This window comes from Cyanistes caeruleus, chromosome 2, assembly GCF_971803275.1.
Source record: "Cyanistes caeruleus chromosome 2, bCyaCae1.hap1.1, whole genome shotgun sequence".
NCBI classification, from domain to species: Eukaryota; Metazoa; Chordata; class Aves; order Passeriformes; family Paridae; genus Cyanistes; species Cyanistes caeruleus.
The window spans coordinates 94,681,971-94,699,801 of NC_141702.1; the positions used below are offsets into that span (position 1 = coordinate 94,681,971).

At 41.4% G+C, this 17,831-nt stretch overlaps 1 protein-coding gene and 1 long non-coding RNA gene across 3 annotated transcripts in view; one reads left to right on the forward strand and one right to left on the reverse strand.

Moving 5' to 3' along the window:
- Window positions 1–442: 442 nt before the first annotated feature.
- On the reverse strand, window positions 443–3,342 carry LOC147655012 (uncharacterized). The gene is made up of 2 exons (XR_015283655.1): window positions 2,660–3,342; window positions 443–2,572 (listed from the first exon to the last, which is right to left on the reverse strand). It is a non-coding gene; the product is annotated as an uncharacterized LOC147655012 (long non-coding RNA).
- A 3,841-nt stretch (window positions 3,343–7,183) lies between these two features.
- The window catches only part of LRPPRC (leucine rich pentatricopeptide repeat containing), an 86,807-nt gene continuing 76,159 nt past the window's right edge, over window positions 7,184–17,831 (forward strand). For both annotated transcript variants that reach the window (XM_023922757.2, XM_086878439.1), the window contains exon 1: window positions 7,184–7,869. In XM_023922757.2, the coding sequence (XP_023778525.2) occupies window positions 7,184–7,869 (686 nt within the window). The remainder of the gene's footprint in view (window positions 7,870–17,831) is intronic.

Here is a 17,831-nt window from a genome sequence, read left to right on the forward strand (position 1 = left end):
TCTCACCTTAGATCTTCCTGCCTTGAAACATCTAGAGAGGAGCTCCATCTTTCCAACAGGGATTTGATGGCCCCACCAGCTCATGTACCAGTAGATGACACATTTGAGATCCCTGAAGGACCCCAGAAATTCACCCACACCCCACTGGACAGCCTATGTCTGACTTTTTCAATGGTCAGCTTCTAAGAAACCTCCTATATGAGAGAAGTCAAACAGCCATGACTCCTGCTACTATCTAGCCCTGACACACAGCAGCCACATCCAAACTGCCTACTGGCAATAGTCCTAGGCCAACTCTGATTCTCTTCTGCATGTTCTCTTATGTTTTCTTCACTTTGACACGACCTGGATCATTCACTCCAGAAGTTTTACACTGAGATTCTGCAGATGCATTCATAGCATAATTTTAACTTTGGATTTTCCAAGTTTCCAAAGCCAAGTGTGGTATAAGCTAGTTTTATTAGATGCTTTGTACATACAGGGTTTTATTTGAAGGACAGAACAGTAAATGAGGAAAACTCTAATTACCCATGTCATTATAACTCTTGTTTTTGAAATTTCTATGACACATTTAACTCCATTTTAAAAGTTAATAATAAGTGTTTATGATAAATTCTCACTGGAATTAGCAGAAACTGTAAGACAATTTATGAGTTCCAGTAGAGGTAGCATGCAGATGACTGAAAGAATTTGGCCAGAATCCTTGCTTTTAAATCTTCCCACTCTCCGGCATAGTATGGCCATCTCCAAACCACCTACTGGCAACGGTCCCAAGCTGTTGATGCAAATGCCTCACACTGTGCCAGGCAATTGTCTGGCATAGGCTGAAACAATTGTAGAGAATAGAAATTCAATACCAGAGACATAGTTCCAGAGCCTAGGAACATAACCGTTTAATTATTATCTCCAGGGGTAATTATTTTAATGATGGGAATAAATTCCTTGAGCAGAGTGAATCAGGCCAAGACTTTTAGAGTATGTAATCCATGGAATGTGTCTGCAGGGAAAAATCTTCTCAACAACTACTACTGCTTTCTCTAGATTTTTGTATAAAAAGGCTAATATTTTTTTCTCCACAAATAACATACCTAATACTCATCTCATCTTCTTCATCCAAAGAGCTGAAACCCTCACCTAGACTCCATAAACATTATGTCTCAATTTACGGATTAAAGTTTTTCTCATTTTCAGATCTTGATAAAAGTGATCTAGACCTTCTCATCCAGAGAACTTCAGGAAATATAATTTCCTAAGTCTACTGTTTCAGCTAAATCACATTTTTAATTAATTTCCCAGGGCTTCTTTTCCTTTTCACATCAACCAAGTAGTTGTCATTACCTGTGAAGAGGAATCATGTCTATGACTTCTCAGCAGTGAAAAGACAGAATTTCTTTGAACAACATTTCATTTCAGATCCGGTTGTTATAAGTGCATATTGTGATGTTGGCTTTTTGCAAGTATTAAGATGAATGTTATATGTATAATGTTAAAAGGGCTCTATTGTTATAGTCAATGTTTGAACTGTCTGCTTAATTAAGATAACCTCGTGAGCAGATAATGGGGCCCAGGCTGCTATTAACACTCATCACCTGTGTAAGAAGGAGCCAAAGCCCAAATTAAAAGATGATAAGAAAGGAATTAAAACCACAAAGCCAAGAAATACACATGCTCTAAAAAGGCAGACCCAAGGAGTGGCCATGCAAAACCGTTCCTGGAAAAGTTTGAATATGCATGAAGTCCATGCAGTAGGACTAGTATATAAAGGGTGTTCCCAAGACACCAGGTGTGCTCTTGGCACAGAGCCAAGCACCTGGCTGTTTTAACTCTTTGCTTTACTATCTTTGTCTTCTATTGTCTTTTTGTTTATATTAAACCTTTTAAAATTTATCAGGAGAGTGAACCTCGTTTTTCACACAGTTATCCACCAACTGTATTATCAAACAAAAACTTTTGCTCTTTCTTCATCCTTTGGAGGAATTATTGGTTAGTTTCTAAATATTCTTCTAAATATTTGGCCAGTGTTCTCCTTTTAAAAGACTTCTTAAAATGTTCTTTATTGATTCAGCAGCAGTGAAGTCTCAGTAATGAGAACTTACTGCTCTGCTAAATAACGTCAAATCAATTTTTTTTTTTCTATCTTCCAGTCTGTTGAGGTTTAGAGTTTTCCCCTTTGTTTCTTTCTCTCTGGGAATTTTCTTCCATATGTTGCTAGGAGACAAAAATGACCAATACTTAAGAGATACAGAAGAAGTTGTCGTGGGAAGGGTGTGGACAGCTTTTCTCTTAGCTGAGGGGGGTTTAGCTTGGCGGGGCAGAGATGCCGCCAGATTTGGGCTGGGAGGAAAGGGGCTGGAGCAGCTCCCGGTGTTCTTGCTCTCTTGGCATTTGGAGGGGAAACAGTCTGTAGTCACTGTGGGGAGATTTCACCACCACTGCTGGGTTCTGTCTCCCCCTGCTTTCTTCTACCAGGAGTGCAGCTCTGCTTGTGAGTTGCGGAAGAAGTGATATGCTTTATTTCCAGCAGCTGACAGCTTCAGGGATGCATGGGGGATCACCCACCATACATGCGTACCTGATCGAGACAAGTTTCAGGTTTAAATACACATTGATTGCACAAGCCCACACATCCCTGCCTACCCATTCCCTGCTCATTCTCCACCTTCTTGCTCCTCATACTATAATTAGTGTTCCGGAGTGCCATGCCTCCTGGTGGTCACGAGCGGTGGTCTTCTCATGAAGTAAAGATGTCTTGCTCAGTGTTCGCTGTTTGACCCCTGTCTCTGGACAAGCGCAGTGGAGGTTTGACTTTCTCCCAGGTCAGTTTGCCCTGGTCAAAATCAGGAGCCTGGTTTTTGCTGTCTTCAGCACAGAACCACAGGCTCTGCTTTATTGGCTTTTCACATTACCTAAGTTTTGCTTTACTGAGTTTTCACAATATACATCTTACCTATATAGCCCTTACTTAGCAACTAAATTCCTATGTGTTCTCTTACAAGTTGTTTCTACCTAACAAGTTATATTCCTATGTGTTCTTGTAACAAGTTGTTTCGACCTTTAAAATAAGCTGTATTTCTGTTTCCCTCCACCTGCTTAAGCATTTTGTATGCTTCTAAAATTCTGAATTTTCATAAGCATACATGTTTCCCATATCACTTGTGGGAGCAGTCATTGAACTGGGACCTTATTAACACCCTACACCATTAAAAAAGGACCTTTTCACCATCTGCTCGGGTGCCTCAGGGGAAACCCCAGTACCCCAAACCTTTTCCCCCTCCAAGGAAGCCCCTCCTGGCCCCGTCTGGGAGCCGGGCTGCTGCTGCCCAGCCGCGTCATTTCTCTGCCACTTGCTCTGGGGTTTTTGCTACACTGTAGCCTTGCACCCCCTGCGTGCTGGGACACTCTATGGCTCCTGCCACAGATGCTGAGTTTCTGCTACCCGGGGTGAGCCCACCCTGCCTGCAGCCCATGTTTACCATCCAGCCCAGCCCCCATTACCGCGTGAGGGAGATGCGGCCCGCCAGTGCTCCCCCTGCAGGCGTGGGGGAGTAATCGCACTTTCCCTGCCGGGAGCCAGCGGCGCCCCTGCCGGCCCTGCTCTAAAGGGGGTGTGCTTATAGGGCAGGAAGGGACTGTTCATTGGGCTTTCTGTTCTCGTTCATTGTTGCTGCCATTGTTGTTTGTTGGAATCCAAAATAAAAGCCTCTCTGAGCTTCTCAGAGATAGAAAAGAATTAAAATATATTAAACTATAAATTTAGAGTGAAAGTGTTAGTTTTAAGTAAGTAAAAATATAGCTTAAGTGCTCTGTGTTAGCTAGTGAAAAGCCTTATTATCCAGTTTAAAGTTCAGTGAAAATACCCTTCATAATAAGATTCAACTTAGCTCTAGACATAATGAAAACAATAGTTTGCTTTCTTAAGAAAGAACAGATAGGATTATTCACATAAACAGATAATACCCTATACGTAAAATTTATGTTAAAAGAACATTGCTTTTGCATGTTAGAATTAAGTTCAGACTGGTGTAGAAAGTATTGTTTAGAAGGGTGTTTTTAGCTGATTAGATGATTTATGAATTTAATCCCCTGTATTGGGGATCGGAGAAGAACGACTGAGAGAAGAAAAAAAAAACATCTGAAGAAAAAGCGCAGCACCATCATCATCACCAACTGCTTTTGCGGCTCAAGACAACAGAACTCCACGCTGAGAAGCTGCTACCCTGAACATCGGGACCTTATACCAGAGAGCTGCTGCTCAGAACTCGGGACTTTTTGCCAAAAGCTTTTAGCAAAGACTTCAACTCTCTGAACTCCTTTCCTTTAAGATTAATGCTTTTATACAATAAATACCTTTCTAGTAACCATCAACTGCTTGTGTCTCTTTGAGACCTGGAAATATTATCAGAAACCCCGTGGAAACTCGACAGCTATTGTTTGCTTGCCTTGTTTTACATACACATATTAGTAAAGAACTGTTACTCCTCTTCCCATATCTTTGCCTGAAAGCCCCTTAATTTCAAAGTTATAATAATTCAGAGGGAAGGGGTCATATTCTCTGTTCCAAAGGAGGCTCCCGCCTTCCTCTGCAGACACCCGACTTTCAAACTTAGACACAATCCTCTGCTGTATCATTTCTGGTTCTTTTTGTATACAATGTAGGTATTTTTATATTGTTTCACTAAAGTGAGCTCTCAGGAGTTCTACTCCCTCATCAGGGTTGGTGGGCACATACCTAACCCAGCCTAATAGTGAGCTTTAGGGTACTTGGGTAAATCCTCATTAAGACTGTCTGGAAAATCCACAAACATCAGAAGTTTATGTCCAAAAAGGAAACAGAAGAGTCCTGCAACTTTATCCTTGCCTGTATCTTTACCTTTTCTTCATCCCTTCTTTCATATACCTGAGATGCCTTTCTAATCAAAAAAATTTGGTGGCTCTTACCCACAGCCACCAAATTCTTTGCAAAATTACTTGCTTCCCCAGTGACTCAAACAAAATCCTTCTTATATCAGGCCAGGCTTTGGTGACACATTGTCTCTTACACCATATACCAAAGCTGGTCACTGTACCTAACACTGCACATCAAAGCTGCTCCCTGTCCAGTCCCAGTGCCCACACACCCCCACAGCACACCTGTCCAGGCCCCCGGGCTGCTCTCCCAGCACCACAAGCTCTGTAAAGCACTCAGTGTGTGGGCACAGCCGATGGTGCCACAGGGATGGGCAGGTGGATGGAATATCCCGCGGCCTCACGGAGCCAGGGGGCCACTACAGCTGCTGCATGTGGGGGTGGTGGCGTTGGGCACTGCCTGGTGCTGAGCCCCAGCTGTCCCACAGCCTCCGCTCAGTCCTGCATCTTCCCCACAGGTCCCAGCCCGTGCTGCCAGTCCTGTACTCTCACACCTGGCCTTTGGCACTCCTCATGATACAGAAACCCCCTTAAGTCCCAAGTAGCGAGCAGACAAACCCAAATCTTCCATTCTGGCTCCATAATGGCCTGGGGAGGGGTGGGGATGTAGGAACAATACCTCCCTGCTTTCCCTCTCCTGGAAGTTGGGAATACAAAACACTTGCAACTGGCCATGTATTAGACTGCAGATTTTGAAGACAAGGCAGAGAACTTTCATTGTACACATTGTAGTTTCCTTATCACATAGCCTCACACTGCTATTTGCTTTAACCATATTTCTCCAGACTTCCCTTCAACCAATCCTTTTCCAGACTAACACCATATTGCCCCCTCTGGGCATGGGTTGCTGAGACCCTTTCTCAGTGCCTCTTATTGCCCCCTCTGGGCATCCATATCCTTGATTACCTCCGGGAGAATGTACAAACCATCTCAACATTCTCCATTCTCCCAAAGGACTCTTCAGAGGTATTTTGGGATTGCCATCCCTATTAGTTGAGACTCTTTTCTGACTCTCCTTTGTTGCCCACCCTGGGCATCCTACCTGTTTTACTCCCTGAAGCTGTACTCACTGGTGAAATTTCCTGAGTCCCCTTTCTTGACTTTTCCTTACTGCCCCCTCTGAGCGTCCATATCCTTTGGACTCTTCATGGACAGCCCTGTCTCCTGGACAGTCTTGGGAACCCAGTCAATTGCCCAGTGCCAGCTAGCACTGAAGGGAGCTGGTCACCCACACCGGGTGAGGCACACTGCCAGCTCCTCTTGTGGTGTGCCAGATCCCGATGGTGGAAGGATCCCGGATGAGCCCAGATTGTCAGGAAAATCCACAAATGACAGATGTTTATGTCTGAAAAGGAGACAGAGGAGTCCTTCAACTTTATTAGAATAAACGGAGACAGTCCACTGGGGCACATGCCCACGGGGTTTTCTCTCCCGAGGTTTTGGAGGGTGCAGTCTCCTTTTATTCTAACTCCCAGCCACATGTTGCCCTCTTCCTTCCCCCATTGGCTGAGGTACGAGGAAGGTACAGCCTTCCCAAACTACCTACCACATATTCCCCCCATCGAACCTATTATTTTACCCCTTGAATTGTCTGTTTCAAGAGCAAAGCTGTCTGGGCTCTGCAACAAACCTGCTGTCTAAAGTTAGTAGAGACATTAAGACCTATTTCAATGACGTCAACACCCACAACTTCACCCAAGTTATTTGTAAAGACTTTAGCTTTTCTCTCAAGTCTGAACTCTGTATTCCATTAAATGCTGTAACACTGATAGAGCAAAAGCCATGATAAGCAGTAACATTGCAAATATTGTCTTACTAGCCGTAACTTATTCCTCAGTGAGCAGTGTTGACCATCCAGGACTTCGATAAATAACAAAAATGAGCGTACATAACTTCTAAAAACTGAGCCTTTTGCATCTTGATGATGAGACACGTCTTTCCAAGTAAAGTGCAACTGGAAATGGCTGGTCGTAGTTGATCTGCCCTTAGAGTAATTATTTGCAAGTTACAGCAAAAATAATGATAGTTTTTTCATGAAAAGATGCATTTAATTTCTAAGTACCTTACTTAATGTTTTGTGTCATAGCAATCAGGTTTACTTGGACGCTAAAACGAAGCATCAATTCAGGTGGCATCTTAGTAAATACATGCAAGCTCAGGCAGAGATTTACTGTTGATATTTGGTTCAATAAAGTTCGTCTCTCTGCCCGTCACTCCCAGGCGATGACTTCAGTGGAAATGCTGATAGCGACCGGCAGCTTTCCCAGCCCAACTCCCCATGGCTTCCCTGGCGTACACGAGGGCCAGCGGCGAGGGCAAGACACCGTTTATTCCCATTAATCGGTCGGAATCGTATGAGGGATTTTTTTTGGTTTTTTTTTTTTTTTTTTTTTTTTTGGCCGCGCGTGCGCGGCACCAGCTCCCCTTTCGCTCTGAACACCTCAGGGGCAGCCAAGAAGCGGCGGCTACCGCCGGGCTGCAGGGAAGCAGCACTTGGGTGGGCAGACCGGGAGAGCCAGGCAGGCACGGCCAGCACATCCCGCGGAGCGGCACGGAAGAACTCCCAGGAGAGCCCGTCAGGAAACCAAGCGCTTCCCGCCGCTTCCTCCCGCGCGCCCGCCTTCCGCCGGGGCCACCCCCGGTTGGCTGCCGGGCGGCCCAACCCGGGCCTGCGTGGAACGGCCCATCGACAGCATGGGGTGGGAATAACAGCGCGCTGGCTCCTGAGCCGGCCCTATCTGAGGCCGAGCCCAGCGCTTCCCCCCTGAGGGGAATGGTTCGCCCCCATCACATGGTGCCGGCGGCGGCGCAGCGCCGGCGCGCGGCTCACGTGCTGCGGACGGTCATGGCCGCGCTGCTGAGCTCCGCCGGGCGCCTCCGGGCGCTGCGCCCTCGCCTCCCGCCGCTGCTCCCGCCGCTCCTCCGGCCGCCCGCCGCTCCCGCCCCGCTCCCCGGTCCCTCCAGGTGAGACGCCGCGCCGCCGCGCTGCCCGGTAGGGTTGGCGGGGCCGTCTGAGGCTGCGCTCCGCATGCCCAAGGGCACTGCCGGCCATGCCGCCGGGCCCTGCGGCGCCGCCCGCAGAGGCTGCCCCGGGGGCTCTGAGGCAGCGCTCACCCCAGACCGGCCCGGCGGCCTCACCGTGTGTGCGTGACCTCCGGGTGAGCGCAGGGCAAAGGCCATGCGGGAGGCCCGCTGCCTTCAGCGCCTGGGCTGCCCACGTTTTCCGCCACGCTGGGCTCAGAGCAGAACCCTGACCTCCGGGTGACACACGGCTCTGCGGGAACACGCCGTGTGGAGAGGGAGTCGAGGGAGAGGGGATAGAGGAGATAAGCAGTGGTGGAGTGGAGTTATTGTTCCTGGAGGCGTTCAAGAAATGACTGGACGTGGCGTTTGATGTTCTGGTTATAGTTGACAAGGCGGTGATCGGTCACAAGTCGGACTCGGTGATCTTGGAGGTTTTTTGCAACTTAAATAAGTCGGTGTTTCTGTGACTGAGTAGCTGCACAGTTGGGATCTGGGCTTCCTCTTCGTGCCCTCAGACTCTGCTGTGTCTCGTGAGGAGGCGCAGCTTAATTATTTTGCCATGGTTTTCTCTCCCTTCCGTCACACAGGTATGGTGGAAAGCTCAGCCTGTCCTACTCACCTGTGTGCATCCTGGCTGCAGTTTTGATAACACACGTGGTTGGTGCCCTGCAGGAAGTTTAGAGACATTAACATATGAGAGACACATACAGATTTATGAGCTGATATAAGGATTGAGTGCTGCTCAAGTTGTTCTGTCTCTTATGTCATATCTTAGGTGCTCCCTCTAAGTCAACGTAACTTAATTCCTGGTAGAAAACCGTAACAGTTTTTTGCCATTTCAAATAGATAAATATGTTCAGCAAAGGACTTGGTGAGTTCCAGAGCTCATTCAGAAGAAGGGATGGGAAAAGACAAGAGTCAGAAATAGTGAACTCCTAGAGGGAAGTCTCACTGTCAAAATAAGGACATCATTGCTAATTTCCCTACTGTCAGTGCTTATTAGTCCTACTTTAGCGCTATTTTATTGGTAGCCTGGCCAAAGTCTTATCTAAAAAAAAAAAATAGTTTTTTGTGGTTTTTAATTATTGAAGTGTATCAGATGCCAAGAAATGCTAAAGTTGGTGTGAAGTATGGAGTAGACTAGTTTGGGAAGGACCAGGAACCAGGAATACCTGATTTATGGTTGGCAACAGAACCTCACATTTAGCTAGCTACAAATTATCAATAAACCTTTCTTCTTTCTAGTAACTGAGTTTTGTTTTACTCAGCCAGGAGCTTAATTCTCTAAATTTGTTTGTTGTGAGAAATAATATTCACTGAAATTCATGTGTGACTTGGGGAAGGACTAACTGTTTTTTCGAACCCAGGACTCCATTTCTAGAAAGAACTTTAAAAGTGCTCTATCTGATGATATTTTGGTTCTTACTGCTGGGCTTATTGGTTGTTTCCCTCCCAATACGTTTTTCTTACACCAAATTATACTTCATTTCAGATACAAATTTGGTCATATGTGGCATTGTTCAATGGTCATGCTAAGAACTCTCTTGAGACTTCTTGTATCTTCCTCCTGTCCAGTAATTTCATTCCTAAGTTTTCACTTAAAATCTCCCTGTCACACTACTGTGTGTTTAGGTGTCCTAGAGCACAGGTGATGATCTAGAGCCTAAGTGTAAAGCAGAGGTAATACTTACAAACTGAAATTTCATGTATTAGGCATATGAGTTATTTTTTTTGTCTTTAGTATTTTAATTATTTTTTTATTTATTTTACTTAAGCCTTATTTTCTGGAACTTCCTCCTTTGAAGAACTAGACTGGCAAAGGAACAACATTTTTGCTTCCTCTACTTGCTGTTCAGGTCTCAAGATTATTTTGAGAATGAAATGCAGTCTATTTTGGAATAGTAGGGAAGGACACACCCAGTTTTAAGATTAAAGAAACAAACAGGAATAATCTAGCATTTTGCAAGAAAATTGTGAAAATAACTTTGTTTCCATGTACTTGGTATAGTCACTTTAGCATTGAACATCATAAAGTCAGTTCAGAGGCAAGTCTGTGACTACTATTACAGTAACAGTTACAGAAAAGTTGCAAATCTGTTAACTTCTTTAGAGATGTGAAAGAGCAAGCATCACATTCAAGCTGAGGTTTTATCAAAACATCATTATTGCTTTGATTTTAATCTAAGCTGCTTTGAGAAATGAGTTAGGATAGTAGATGCATGTCCTAATGGTTGAGAAGCATTTCATAGCAAGTCAGATTTAAGACAAATTTAATCTTTCACTTGGGCACCTCTGCTATGAAACATGAAATGTGTTGACTTACATGTCATCACTCTCCTGCCATGTAGTTTTATTAAAGATCAACTGGCAGACCCATACAACAAACTTGTATCTACAAGAGCAGACTTCAGGAGTGTGCTGATTTATATGTGGTACAAATGGTTTACTGGAACTTGTAGAAGCTTCACTAGGGGAAAAAAGCCTCAATTTGCTGTTAGTATCTGAGTGTCAAGAATGGTGCAACAAACCTCTCCACTGACAAGTGTTTAGAGTAGATTTTTGAGTTAACATCAGGATATCTTTGGAGGGACCTTTTTCAGCATACTGTAGGTGATGATGTTATGATTTGATGTTACAGCTTTCTGCTGTGGGAAAGTTAGTGCTCCGAAAAAGGATGTTGTCCCCGTTCTTTTGACACCCTCCTGTTGCTGGCCGCCTTGTCTGGCTCTAAATCATGGAAGGAGAGCAGTTAGGCTGCTAAAGCATATAGATCATGGTATAGCCGAGGAGAAAAATCAAGGAGAATCAATACAATAACAAAATGAAATCAAGCTGGCAGACCTGCTCCACTGTGGGCTCCCCAAAGGGCCTGCCAGGACCCTGCTCTCTCACAAGCTTGTCTCTGTGTTTTCAAAACTGTATTCAGCATAAATCCAAAAGACTGTCCCATACTTGCCACTTTGAAGAAAATTAACTCAGGCAAAACCAGCACAGAAGATACTTGCAATAAATAACTCTTGCCTTTTGATCCATTGTGCTGTGTTTCAAGTATGTTGGTAAGATGGGAGAGCAAATTATCCTTTTCAAAAAGGTTTCAGATTGGGGGTGGGGGAGATGGATTTGATTAAGTCATAAATTAAAGACCCAAATGATTCATGGCTTAGTGAATGGCGTATTTTAGGTTTTTTTTTAGATTAGTTGCAAATGAATTCTTTTTTGGCTATTCACTGTCATACTCTGCAATCTATTACCAATGGACAAAAAATGTAGAACTGAATGCTTAGTTACATTAGCAAAATGATAGGAGAAGGGATCTTCAAATGCAGAGAAGGCATAGACTTGCTTTTCATAATACTCTGTTGTAGTAAAGTTACACAAGCTCCACTGTTGTTGTTGCTTTAAGTGTTTTAGTGATGGATATAAAATGCCTGGATACTTTCCAAGAAACCACAGACCTTAGAGGTGTTAAGGTTGGAAAAGATCCCTAAGATAATCAAGTCCAACAGTTGACTGACAGTGCCAACTTCACCACTAAGTGGTGGACTTCACCACTTGTCCCCAGGTACTTCATCTGCCCATCTTTTGGACACTTCCAGGGAAGGTGACAGTTCCCTGGGTAGCCTATTGCACTGCTTGACACCCTTTTTGAGTGATGTTTTTTCTTAAGAAGCTAAGTGTAGTACAAAGCAAAGGTTTTCTCTTATGAATCGCTTAGGCAATTCTTTAGATATTCTCCAAGAAACGCGAGGTTTGTCAGTCTACATGAAAAGACGTTAATTTTTCTCTCTTGCTAATTTTTCTCCTGCTTTATCTCATTGAAACAACTATATAGTGGCCTGTATGTTGTGACCTTTTTGTATAGCTGATCACAGCTACCAGTACAAATACTGTTTTAGCAGTCATGTGTATCATGCTGGGATCTTGGGTAGTATATTTAGCGTTACGTTTACTGAATTTAGTGTTAGATCTGGAGTGCTTTTATGTACACTAATGAATTCTAACTCACTTAAGTTTGCCGTTATACTTTGATCGTGACTTTGAGAACTATTTCATGCAGTTTTTGCCTATTTAGTTTAGAAAGAACAAAATATTAAATACTTTTTATAGAAAAAGCACAGCAACTGCCTTATTGTGGCTCTGATAAAGGGAGAAAAATATCTAGTAGTTATAATTAAATGTGGTTATCGTCATATATTTAGACAAATATAAATAATATATGAATAAATATATGGCTAAATATATAAATACAATTTTTTTTAAAATGTTTGGAATTGTTTGGAATTTGGAAGAGTTTTACAGAAAATAACCCTTCTGCTGCTGTGATGGAAAACATGAGCATCACCTACTTTTTGAGTTTTGGGAAAGATGGGACTTTTTTTACCCAAGCTGCTGTGTAAGATACATTCCTATAGGAAATTAGAGGCACTACGTTAAGTCTGCTCTAGCAATGTGGAAGACGTTAGTATGTGGGTACAGCACTGAGAATCCTCCTACAGCACTGAGAATCCTCCTTAAACTGTAAACAGAAGAATTTTACTGTTTGACTTGGTATAAATTTCTCCATGCACACTTCATCTCTGCATCAGTTTATCTATGAGTTTATCTTCAGCTGCTTTCCCCATGTTGTAAGCTAAACTGGAGCTAAACCACTTATTCTGGGATTACAAATGCACAGTTAAGCATTCATTTGTGGGCGAGGTCTGCAGCTGTAGAGACAAAAATGAGCATGGTGTACAGGCTTCAGTATCTGAAGGCTACTTCTAATCTTGTGATTGTGGGAGTTGGAGAGAGATCATTCATAGGGCTCAGTATATCCTTTTGAGTTTCTCCCAGTTCTGAAGCATAGTTTTTGGGAAGAACCAGATTGCTCATTCAAACAGATCCAGAATTTACTGTGCAGCTTTACATGGTTGCAAATTAAATGTTTCACATAAAGAAAATCTTAAAATGCCACCTGAAGGTAATTGGTGAAAGTAAATACTTGGAACTCATTGCAGCTCTTGGGGAAGTGTATGTTTTGTTGTGTAGCATAGCATTTAAGTCTGAAAAAAGTTAATTTAAATAATTGAGAAAATATAATGACATCGTAAAACTGCATAATCAAACATCTCGTACTGAGGCAGGATCAGAAATATCAAGATCATGCATGATAGATTTTCCCCTCCTCCTAATCTTTAGAAGCTTCCAAATGAGAAAGCTTGACTGAAGTATCCCATTCACATATTTCATTACAATTAATTTTACAACGATTAGTATTGGTTGTGTAATTCCTAATGGATTAGGTTCAGTTGTTTCTGTTTGGAGAGTGGGATGGGATAGATGAATCCTTTGGTCTTTTATGCTTGTTTTTTTCCCTGAATAAACACACCATGCTGAAGAGATCACTATCTGTATTTGAGCTATGTTCCTGTTTTTAGGAGTTGAGAATTTGAAGTCTTTTTGCTGTGCGACGTTTCATGCTTAGCAGTGCCTCATTTTCAGTACTCTCTGGGCTGTTCTGCTTAGCCAGTTTTACCCCACTATAAATTTCTGAATTTGTGTTTTGTCCAAAACATACAACTTCTTGTGGTCTGTATTGAAAGTATAATTGCACATGCATTGTGCCAGTCATTTCCTAGTTGGGTCAGGAGATAGCTTCAGACTCTCTGACAATATTCCTAGTTCTGCAAGGACTCACATTTTAATTTTGTATACATACTTAAAATTTTTGTTTACACAACTACTGCACCCATATTTTGAAACTAGAAGTACATTGTATGTCTTTGAACTGGTTGTCAGGTAAAGTGGTGCCAAAAGCTTCTACATCAATCACTATTTTTTTTAATTTGGCTTCTGTTTTTCCCAAAAGTTCCAAGAATTTTTCAGAGTAAATCCAAAGAACTGGAGTTTGAGTAAGGTCCAGTATTTTGCCTTCAATATAGCCTAATGTTGTCAGGAATTATTTGAGTCATTCTTCTGTGTTCTCACGTACACCCCCATCTCCTTGTTAAAATTAGTAATGATAGTTAAAATTTACAGAGGATGCTTGCAATTAACTTTCCTTGAAAGCCAAACAGTGTATGAGCTGTCATTTTTTCCCTGCGAAGAAGTAATTTCTAAAATCATCTTTATTAAATTTAGCAGCCCTTCTTGCTGCCTTTTTAGGTCACTTCCTGACCAAAATGGTTAATGATTTTTATCCTTGTTTTTTTTCCTACTCTTCTTAATTGTGTGTTGTTTTTCAATTTCTGAAAACTAAAGATTCCTGATGCATGGATAATTGCCTTGTTTTGCTGGCTTCTTCTTGTGTTTCATAGGGAGGTTGTCCTATAAGTATAAACCTTCACTATGTTGTCTACTGTGTTCTTTGCCTGGTTGCATGAAATGAAACCTAATGCTGTGTCCCTTAATTTTTAAAGTTTGTATCTTTTTTTGGAAGCTTTCTGGTCTGCTCAATCTTTCATCTTATAAAATAGTGAGCTCTTTTTTGGTCTTTTTGGTTTGGCTTTTTTTGAGTTCTTAGTTGATTAGTAATGCTACATACCAGATTCAAAATAGTAGATGCTGCAGCTTCATCCAGCTTTTGAAGCCACAGTTATATTTAACAGATTCTTATTATGGGATTGGCTTAACATTACACAGCACCTTAAATAGTGCTAAAAGTGTAATCGATTCAGATGCTAAAGGCCTACATTTGGTGAGGTACACCTGAGTATTACACCAAACATATTACAGATTGATGATGATAGTTTAGGTGGATGCCAGTGAAAGTCCAAGTTCCTCAGGTTGTTTTATAATTTCATACAGTTTTTATTTCTCTGTCTCAAAATGAAGCTCAGACTCTCATATTTCCATTCCTTTAAATGTCTTTAATCTGTATAAATTAACAGGAGCACCAGTACCATATTTGGTAATATTGGGGGGGCGTGTAAATAGAAATGCCCAATTCTGCTCACCTTTCAGAAGGTGAAGTTACTGTAAAAAAATAACACTTCCATTTTAAGTGTATAGTGTTTTAAAGTGTGCAACTGTAGAAATTGGTACCGTATAATATTCTAAACTTGTGTTACAAATAGCATCATGCTAAATAGGAGAGTTTAGTAGCAAGTGAAACTTTATAGAGTCTTCTTGTGCTGTTAACCAGCTTATGTTGACCATGCACATACTTATCTTTTCATCATACTTATTTTTTTATCTTTACACTTCATCTGATGGCGCTACTTTATAATACTTTTAAACTACTTTAAAATATATGTGACTTCTGGTGTGGAGAATCTTACAAAGATGGCTTTCTTAAAACAGTGCAGGACTTAAGAACTGTAGATACCAATTTGTTTTTGGTTAGAAGTGTGCTGTATGTCATAAGATACTGTTCAATAATTTGAAAAATACTGTAAAACATTAGCAGGTTTCTACAGGGGAAGGCAGTTCTAATCTGAAGCACAAGAGTTTTGTCCACTTGTGCTTTGATTGTTAGTGGAATTTAAAGAATAAATTTCTGTGCTACAAATATAGCCCTGTGTTGCTGCAGCTTCCATAGCATTTTTCTAACATTTCTGGAAGCATTCTGAAAAATTTTCAAGTAGCTCTTTTAATGGGTATATAAAATTGGATGATACCATTTTCTTTTTTTTAAATTTATATCTTTGAGAAAAAGATAAAGAACTTGCAGGCACTACAGTTTCATTCTTCTAGCTGTCCACTGGCTAGCTCAAAGTTGAGTATTGCTATTTATATGTTACTAAGGAGTTACTTAAGTTATAGGCATATCACTTGTTTGTTAAATCCTGGAGGAGTTAAAATTTAGTATTTTACTGTTATTCTTACCTTGTGCTACTGGATTTTATGCTGATTAGTCTAACGATTTCTGTTTTCCAAAAGTACCCTGTGTTTGGTTATAACAGGCAATAGAAGGAGAAGATGAAAAGTAGGGGAAAGAATTGGGGAAAATGGCGCCCTTGGGGAATACTTTTAGTGAGTCATGGCATTTCTTGTAGCAACAAAAAAGTTTGATGTTAATCTGACAAGGTGCTTACCATGAAAAGTAGTGTTCCAGAGCTTTTTTTCCTTTTTTGTTTGTTTGTTTTTATTTCTAGTTTCTCTGATTTTAGGTACCTTTCCTTTCTCAGTTTCTTTTCATTCCTGCTGAATTCTGATGGGTTGTGGACATTGTGAGCTGTTTCCACTCTCACCTGATGGAACAGTAATTTTACTTTTTTGTAGAAGTAGATAAATTGGTAGTGTGCTCAGTGAGTAAAATAAACTCACAGAGGGATCTGAATAAAATGAGAGCTAGCCCAAAGGGATTGGTGGGAACTTGCATCTGTCAGGAAGTGGAACTCAGACTGATGGAGGGGATCTGTCCTTTTTTGTAAGTCTTTTTTTCCTACTTCAATTCTTTCTTTATCCTTTCACTAGTGAAATACCATGCAGATAGTTAGCTGGGGTCTGGAATATTCTTCAGGAGAAACTTTAGAAGATAGGGCAATGTAAAAATCGTGTTCTTGAAAAATGTAATGCCAAATACTACCAATGTTCTTCATTATTAAAGGATTTTTAAAAAAACAAATATTGTCTCTTAAACTGTTGTCATGGCTCCATTAGGAAAGAGGTTCTGCTTCAGGCTGCGTCTAGAGTTTATGGCCTGCTGAGTTACCAAATCAAGATTTCAAACAGCAAGGGATAAGCTGGTCTTTTGGGCTGCTTTCTGCTCACAAGAGGCAACCAAATGGTAAACCACCAGTCTGTATTTTGTACCCCAGGGATGATTTCTCTGCCATTTAGCAGCTTGCTGTCAGTGCTTCTGAAATATGGAATTGCCACCAGCAAGCTTTTCTCCTCCACTGTTCTTTCCCTGGGCCTTAAACTATGACTGTTTGGTGAGGAGCCGGCCAGCAGATAGACTGTGAAAAAGCTTTGGAGGCAGGAAATTGTTTTGTAGAGAATGACAGCACTCCTGGCTTTTAGGCTGCCATTTCACAAAATTTGGAGCCATTACTTTATAGGACTCCTAGAGCACCTGTAACATCAAGGAATACAAACTTGGGGTCTTGGTTGTTTTTTTAAACTAGTCTAGAAAGCTTACAAAAATTTAGCTGAAGAATTGTCTGAAGAGGCAGTGATGAGGGAGGGCAATTTCAGAAGTTGCTGAATTTTGTTTTTGCCACCCAGCAAATATTACCTTTTTCCTTATAGGATTATGGAGGAGGATCATCTGGTTTATTTTAAGCAGTTGTAAGCACAGTTGAGAACAGACTTTCTGAAATGCTTATATGTAATGATAATTCCACCTGCATGAAATTGCATGAAGGCTGTTGATAACCTTGGTGTGGCACATACTCAATTTTTTTTTATTCTTAGGTATATCGGCTTGTTCTTTAAAAAAAAAAAAAAAAAAAAGCCAAGCTTTTTTTTTATTGCTGTGCTGGAAATAAGAACACTTTCTCCTTATGCTTCTTGTCATATTTTATTTTGAGACAATAAATGTTTAAATAAATCTGTTGATGTCTGGTTTACATGGCAGAATGGGTGGATGCTTCATCCTGCTTATTGTCAATTCTGTAAAATGTGGAATGATCCTGTTGGTGTTTAAACCATTGTTGTCTTAACACACTGACCTCTGTGATAGCTCTTGTACATTTTAATTGACAAGAAAGGTATGATTTGCTGCCTTGATTTACTGTGTTCTAGAAGATCTGTCTGTGACTGTTCTTGAGATTTTTCAAAACATGAGAGCTTTAGTGACTAGCTGTAATAGGACAATAGACTTTCATAGCACTTGGATGACTAAAAACTTTATTTTTGTGGGAATATTTGAACCATTTAATTCATGAGGTGAAAATCTCAGAGAAACGTGTCACTGTGAAAAAATGTATGACTGACTTATTAAGTAGAAAGGCACTGGGATGAATCACCTATATTTG